Consider the following 8,681-nt stretch of genomic DNA (forward strand, 5'->3'; position numbering starts at 1 on the left):
TTAACATACCACACGTAAAAGTTCTCTCTCTCCCACACCCACACCCACACCCACACCCACACCCACACATACATATATATACTTTCTCTCTCTCTCTCTCTATATAATTTTATTCTTATATGTACTAGGCTCGATTGTGACGGGGTCAAAAGGAAGAAAAGAGAAATGTCCTTTCAACGACTAATTTTTTTTTTTTTTTGAGCTGAAATGTCATTTATATATAGGAGTAAGATGGACAATATCTCTTTGTGAGACTTTATGATGATAATTGACATTATAGACAGTATACCCTTAATTAAATTGAAGGATAATAATTTTATATATACAAGAAAACTTAATTAATTTATAACTGTGGTGGAGTAATGCATATCTATTGTTGGAACCAAAAACAAAAGGTTGCACACCGTCCAAAACAGGAAAGATTTGGATGACATACAGCCATAGAAAGCGGACCCTCCTTTTACTTTTGAAATTTAATTATATATAAAGAAAAAAGATTGAAAAGGGCAGCTATATATATATATATATATTATTCCATCCTGGAGTACTATAAATATGGGATGAACCAACACCATGAGATGAGAACCGGAGATTGCATTGCATTGATCAGCTCCCGGCCGGATCATGATGATATATAGAGAGAGCATGAAGCCTTGCATGAGGCGGAAGAGAGTGGATTGCAGCCAAGGATGACTTGCCGGCCCTCCGGCATCTATTCTATATATACACACAATATATATAAATATCGCCTGCCGGCGGGTTGTCCTTGGCTACATTCGGCTCTCCTCTTCTCATGCGAGGCTCAACAGCTACCCCTGTACGTACCCACCCCTCCTCCAATATGCATTCTCATCTCCCTCTCTCTCTCTCTCTCTCTCTCTCTATATATATATATATATCAGTATATATGATAATTATTAAGAAGAAAAAAAAATCAATCACAAGTTCAAATACAGACAAAACCAAATATGGGAAGCTATATATATATATATATATGAAATGAGGAAATGCATGTGGAGAGATGAACTGTGGGGCTGGATGGATGAGCATATATACGTTGTTTCGCATGAATTATACAATTCAGAGAGATATCAGATATGTGACACACACACACACACACACACACATCTATTAAAATCTTGTAAAGACCAATCGGACTAGGCACAATTAATTAATTAATGTGCCTTCAGTCAATTAGAACATCTTACATGCATTATTTATGTTATTTAATTTATATATGTATATATAACACTAAGAATAAGAATGTTTACCCTATATGTATGTATGTATGTATGTATGTATGAGAATATAGCTAAAATCAGTTAAAAAAGATTGCAGTTCAAACTTATCAAAACGACGTGGTTTTGATCCTTCTCCTCCTCTTCTCTTCTGTCCTGTGCTCTTTTACTGCTTTTCGCTTTCTGAGAACTGCAAGATAAAAGCATAGGGGGCACGGGTGAGCAGCGGCAAAGAAGACGAAGACGATGGGACGCGGTGAATGGACCAAGAAAGATGAAGCATCCGCGACGAAGGAACAGGAAGAAGCGACGCAAGCAACGGATAAACAGGGGACAAGAAGAAGCAATGCAGGCCACGGCGCAGGCGCAGTCTGCAGATCTGGGTTCTGCGAACAGACCGAGAAAAATGAAGCATCAACGACGGACGATCGAGGAGCATCGCAGAACCCAGATCTGCAAATTGCGCCTACGTCGTCGCCTGCCTCGCTTCTTGTCGTCACCTAATCTGCAGTTGCCTACGTCGCTTCTTCCCATCCATCATTAGTGCTTCATCTTCCTCGCTCCGCTTGCCTTGTCATCTCCGACATTAAAGTGTCCCATCATCTCCGTCTTCTCTGCTGCTGCTCGCCGTCGCCGGTGCTTTATCGTTCCCAGACAGCAAGAAAGAGAAGAATAGAGAGTAGAGGAGGAGGAGACGCGAAGGATCCAAAACTATTGTTTTGATAAGTTTGAGCTGATTTTAACTATTTTCTATATATATATATATATATTGTTCGAAGTTGGGGAAGACTAATTAATTTGATGCATATATATATATATGGTAAAATAATTAATCAAAGACTAATAAATAGGGATGCAATGATTTTCAAAATTAAAATTAAAATAGAAATACATACATAAGATTTATATAAAAATTTATTAAAAAAAATATGTGAATTGGAAATACACATCTATTGTTATCTTTATACATAAACAATGAAACTAATGAATAAAAAAATAATGGATAATTAATAAAGATACTGTATATATATTGAGCAGCATACATATATATATATATATATATATATGAATGCTTAATTATGCAATAGGTCTTGAGGAGGGAAATCAATTAAATTGATTTTTTTTTTTTTTTTGGGGGGGGGGGGGGGGGTTAGATAATTGCTGAGAATGGATGGAGTAAGCGATTTTGTTCATCCCTTTAACGACAGTGAACATAATGTTCATTGTTTTTTGGATTAAAATTAACAATGGGGTTGCTCCTCTGTTTATTTTTAAAATCATGCTAGATGTATAATCATTTTGTATATCTTAGACTACATAAGAGGGTATTATTACCAAAATATTATTATGCGTCTCTATGCGTCTTATGAGAGATTTTTTTTATTATTAGTACACTTTTATGTAATTTAAATTATACACAAAGATATATTAATAGTATTTTTTTTATTTTTAACACCATAATTAATTTTAACCCAAAAATAGTGGGAGTCATGTTAACCCTTAAAGGGGTTGAACAGAATCGCACTCTGTAGGGAGATGAGAAGAGAAGATAAGATAAGAGGAGGAGGCAACGTTAATTAATTAATATTCACAAAGAAAGGCCGGACACGAAGTGGAGGGGTGGGGTGGGGGTGGCGCATGTTTAAGAATATGCAATGCATGTGAGTGTGATGCAGCGATACGTGTAAAAAGCTACGCTGCTACTATTAATATTCTTCAATTAAATTCTTTTAAATTAAATATATATAATGTATATATATATTATTATTCAATCAATTCAATTCTATGACGATCCCATCCAAAAAACAGGAACGAGAATCCTCAATTAAAAGTAAAGTCTACCCGTATCAAATTCCCGTTGGCACAAATCACTATCCTTGACCCACCCCCACCCCCAGTCCCAGTCCCCCTTCCCTCTTTTTCTTTTATAATAATACATACATCTCTCAGCATACTTTATATAATAATAATGTCATCCCAATACTTGGATTCAGTTTCCTATTTTACAATCGACCATACCATACTTTCAAATAAATGCCAATTTTTACCTTAAAACTAAACTCCTCGTCCCAAATGCATCTCTCTTATTCCCCACACCACAATCCCATCATCATTGCATTTACTTACTTTTTATACTTCCTTTGTTTTCACCAACTTTATTACTTTTTCATATTTTAACTCCCTAAAAAATTTTCAATTTAGAACACTTTTTATATAATTTTATTTCTTCTGAAAATTCCCTTTCACAACTTTTTTAAATACTAAATTTACATATCAAAAAACTAAAATAGAATGATCACGATACCCTAACTAACTTTAAATAATAATTACACACAACTCTATTATTATAAAACTAAGCTTATCCTAAACTACAAATCACCAAATTTCATCCATTACAGACCAACATTTAAGTAAAAAAAAATTCCTGTACTAGTTGGGTTCACTAAAAAGAAGTTAACAAAGATCTGCCGGAAAATTTGCAAAATTATTACTTTATTGTATGTACGCTAGTTTCGTTCTAACCCCATTCTGATTCCCTTTTCATTTAAAGCCATTTCACCCAACCTTACAGTTCACCAGCACAGAAGATTTGGGTTTCATAAACCTGACAGGCAATCCTCAATTCCAGTTTAAGCATACTAATTATCCAGCCAGAAAATGTTAAAACGGGAAAAAAACCCATTACAACAGAACTCAATAAAATCCACACGCTGTCCAACAAAGATTCAATGCATGAAACTACCTGACAGATCATCTAAACTAAAATCCAAAAGTTTAATTATATAAAACGTTCAGAAATCAAGGCTCGGTTCAAAACTTGGTAGAGCATAGTGTTTAGATATGTGAACTAATCAAAGAGTGAAAAACCCATATCCTCATCACTCTCCTCTTTCTCTTCTTTTTTCTCCTCTGCCGGAGGTGCTTCAGCAGCTGGGGCGCCACCTCCCGGAGCTGGAGCAGCACCACCTCCGCCTCCAATGAAAGCACCGCCACCACCTCCACCAACAATCACCTGTAAATATACCAATTTAGTCTACTATATTAAGTGACAGATGGGTTTGGAAACAGCCAAGCAGATATGCTGTACAACTTAGCTCCTTTGTTCAAATGGTCTTTCAACTAATCCAGTTATTCCATCTCGCTTGCACAAACAAAATGGAAAACTACAACTGGAACTAAATTTGACATAGCAGAGCAGGAACAAAAAACTCACAAGTAATATAATGAATTCTGCAGATTTAACCACATACAACATAGGGCTCATGCCAAAAACACATAATTCACCCAAGCCACCCGAAGCCCTATTTTCTTGTAAAAAAATATGTAATTTATTTAGTCCAGCAAAGAGCATTCAGTGCAAAATATTAATCAGATTAGGTGGTGCAATCATGTTATAGCATTCAGCATTGGACTATCTCAAAGTGGACCAACCACCTTCTAAGTTACCTGGTCTGGGGTGTTTGATATAGGCATGTACTCGGGTGTACATGAATATGTGTCTGAACATAGGACACAGGTACAAGGATACGGCATGGAGAAAAATAAATCTTAATACCCCACCCCTGCACAAACAAATCTTTTTTTTTTCTTTCAGTTCTGTAACTAAAAATTAAGGATATCTTATGATCCATGGAAGATAAAATGGCCACTGGTAGGTACAATTTGGTTGATCTCATACAAACATATATTTTAGAAGGCTAACAGCAGATTAACAGAAACAATAAATCAAACTAAATTGTTGATTTTTACTATTTTAAATTAAAAGAAAATTAAATTAATAAAAAACAATAGTTAACACATAGACCTCAAAACGAAGAGCACAACACATATCCCATATCAATACTAGTGTCATGTCAGGTCAACACCAATACAAAGCCTGAAAGTGCAGAGTCCGGGTAACATAGCCTTCTATTTACTTATATTCTAACTTTTTGAAATTGCTATAGAGGCACTTTAAAAACATTTGCCACTCCTATCCAACCTAAAAATAGAAAACAGAATTTTTCCACTCCCATATGGTCCTTTTAATGGTTCAACACATTACAAATCAATTAAAACTGCTTGTGTAACATTCTTAGGGACCACCAGTATTCCTAAAACAAGCATAAAAAGGGATCCCAATTCCCAACTGAAGTGGAAAGCGAGTTCAGATAGAACTAATAGCCAGAAGGGAAACCTTTTGATTTAAGTAGACAAGAAAAGGAAAATGTGTAGTTATCAGTCCTGGAACTTCCGAAAAATGAAAAGTTTATTTCTCAAAAATGTGATACCAATAAAGTACCGATTCTCTAAGAATTTAGATAGGGAAAAGACAGTTAACCAGATACTGCTATAAATTAATATTATTTAACGAAAACTGGCAGGCATCCAGGTAATAACATGAGGCTGCGTGCTGTGAATTGTCTAATGTCAGGCATATACATTTATATATCAACAACAACAAACCAAGATGCAGACAGGAAATTACATATTCACATATTATTTAATGATATCCGAAAGGAGTGACCGAAGAACCTAATGAATTATATTTACAGGCAATAAATCATTAGGATCAATTCATCTTCTTGAGAGAAAAAAAAATAAGAAGAAGAAGAAGAAGCTGTTATCTTATAGCAACGTACTCTTTCAGACCTCCCCTGGGGAAGTGATAGATAAGCCATAATTAAAAACTGTCCAGCAGATTTAGATCGAGGAAATTAAAATAAGTGCGTTGGAAGAATCCAAACAGGGCATGTTCTTATAATACTGAATTCCAGTGAAAACACCTAGCACAAAAAATTCCAGCGACAATTGCAACCGGATACTCCCAACTCAAGTATAAATCCACAAGAAGGAAATGGCATAAACCTGCATACATACTACTAATGGATAAATATAACCGGAATACTCAAAACATAACATCGCCATAGCGTAGATCTCAGAATATAAAGCAGATCAAACAAATAAAGCATCACAAAACTAAGAGACCATGGCGATCGCGATTCATTTAATTTTCTAGGAAAATGTGCAGGAAGAAGACCTGGAAAACAGCGGAAGAAGGGGAGACGATAGAGAACGAGGACTGAACTCCGCCGGCGCAGTCGACAGTGAGAACCGTCTGGACGAGCTTCCTCTGCAACTCGTATGTGGAAGCAGCACATGCCTCCAGGTCGCCGGACAGCTGCTTGGCGCTCCACTCGTCGCCGGAGCTCCTGCAGACGAACGTGAAAACTCCCATTTCTATCTCTCTATCTGCCTGCCTCTGGCGCTTCCGCAAAATCCCTAATCGACGGTTTTGGAGGCCCGCCCCAGAGCGAACTCGCGCTTTTGTAGGCGCTTGGAAGACAGAAACCCTAATGGCGCAAACTGCAGCTGCGCAAGGTTTATGATAACCCCATTGGGCCTGCTAACTGTTCGATTTTGTCCTCCGTCGTATTGGACCAGGGCCGGGAAAAAATTGTCCTAATGGCCCAAACTAAAGCTGCGCAAGGTTTATGAAAAGCCCATTGGGCCTGTTAACTGTTCTATTTTGTCCTCCGTCGTATTGGACCCGGGCCTGAAAAAATTGCCCTAATGGCGCAAACTGCAGCTTTGAAAGGTTTATGAAAAGCCCATTGGGCCTGTTAACTGTTCGATTTTGTCCTCCTTCTTATTGGACCCGGGCCTGAAAAAATTGCCCTAATGGCGCAAACTGCAGCTTTGAAAGGTTTATGAAAAGCCCATTGGGCCTGTTAACTGTTCGATTTTGTCCTCCGTCTTATTGGACCTAGGCCGAGAAAAAATAGTCCTAAGTCCAAAAGGCTAACCCAAAAGGAGCAAAAAGAAAAAGGGGGAATTCTATTCATGTCACGTCGGGTCCATGGTTGGTTGGACCTGAAGAAGACTTCTTCCCATAAATACGGGCTTCTCACAAATTATTTAAATATACATATACCATAACATTATTATTGGTTGGGATGACATCTCCAACAGTTCCGCTTGGGGTAGTTAGGTAGGTAATCTGGTGAACAAGTTTGTTGTGAACCACAAGTTAGGTTGATTTGTTTTTTTTTTTCTTTTTCTTTTTTTTTTCCGATTCTCACTCTCATTTTCGTGATTAATAATACATTGTGCAAGTTCCCCTCCCTAACCATTTAGCAGTCTTGATTGCCCAAAGTCACATCGTAAATAATTGGGGAAAATCTTATTTTTACTTAAGCAAAAAGAAAAGGAAAATCTTTTTATTATTAGGCAAAGCTGAGCCGTGGGGGAAGGGCCCAAATGGGTGGTGTAGTGTTTCGTTGGGCATGTGACATGTGGTCCTATTAGTTGGTACTAATTTTACGTGCTCCAAACGGAAAGGCCCATTGGCCAACAGTACTGTACTAAATTGTGGAATTATTTTGTACGAGTTATCCATTATGTACATCCCACGTAAGTAGCGATCAATAAGGTAGTTAAAGTGGCTGGCAAATATATATATATATATATATATATATTTAACAAGAAAAGTAAAAATATTAAAATCTGTAATCTCATACTTAGCGTGATACCTAACCCATTTAATTAAGAAGACTAAAACATGATTTAGTCTTTATATATGATCATCCTTTAACGATTCCTAACTTCACCAATTGGTAACCTTTAAAAATAATTCATCCCCTGTTATAAGGCATCACTGAAGAAGTTCTTTTTCCAAGTGGTGGGATTAAAGTGCAAGCAGGAGTATCTCAAATTGATATGGACACAGGAGTAGGTTGGGCAGGGGTTGGCCGCTTGTTATTTCCTCGAAGCTTCCCAAACTTTAAATTATAGCAACTGGACATCCTTCTTCTCCATCAATATTTAGTGTTTGTCTCACGCATTCTTTTATGCTTTCAAAAAAAGTAAACTTGTACGATTAAATTATGTAAATTAAAAACGAGAAATGTTGTTGTCTGAAAATGAACTCACGCCGTTCTTTGAGGGAGAAGTTGTCAGACTTATTTCCTCGAAACTTCCCAACTTTAAATTATATGAACTTAACACCCGTCCTCTCTATTAATATTTAGTGTCTTCTCATGCATTCTTTTATGCTTTTAAAAAAGTATACTCGTATGATTAAATTGCGTAAATTAAAAATGAGAAGTGTTGCTGTCTGGAAATGAACTCGCACCGTTGTTCGGGTGAGAACTTGCCAGACTTATTTCCTCGAAGCTTCCCAACTTCAAATTATAAGAACTTGACACCCGTCTTCTCCATCAGTATTTAGTGTCTTCTCACGCATTCTTTTATGATTTTAAAAAAGTATACTCATATGATTGAATTGTGTAAATTAAAAAGGGAAAATGTTGTGATCTGGAAATGAACTCGCACCGTTATTCGGGAGAGAATTCGCCCGACTTATTTTCTCGAAGCTTCCCAACTTCAAATTATAGGAACTTGACACCCGTCCTTTCCATCAATATTTAGTGCCTTCACGTGCATTCTTTTATGCTTTTAAAA

The 8,681-nt window shown here is 36.8% G+C and overlaps 1 protein-coding gene across 1 annotated transcript; it reads right to left on the reverse strand.

Annotated features, from left to right (window-relative positions):
• Positions 1-3,897: 3,897 nt before the first annotated feature.
• Positions 3,898-6,575, reverse strand: LOC127795983 (60S acidic ribosomal protein P3). Its single transcript, XM_052327989.1, has 2 exons — positions 6,259-6,575; positions 3,898-4,251 (listed from the first exon to the last, which is right to left on the reverse strand). Exons 1-2 carry the CDS (start codon positions 6,454-6,456, stop codon positions 4,087-4,089), a joined length of 363 nt encoding a protein of 120 aa, XP_052183949.1. The 5' UTR covers positions 6,457-6,575; the 3' UTR covers positions 3,898-4,086.
• Between the last annotated feature and the right edge of the window lie 2,106 nt (positions 6,576-8,681).

This window comes from Diospyros lotus, chromosome 2, assembly GCF_014633365.1.
Source record: "Diospyros lotus cultivar Yz01 chromosome 2, ASM1463336v1, whole genome shotgun sequence".
In the NCBI taxonomy this organism is placed as follows: Eukaryota; Viridiplantae; Streptophyta; class Magnoliopsida; order Ericales; family Ebenaceae; genus Diospyros; species Diospyros lotus.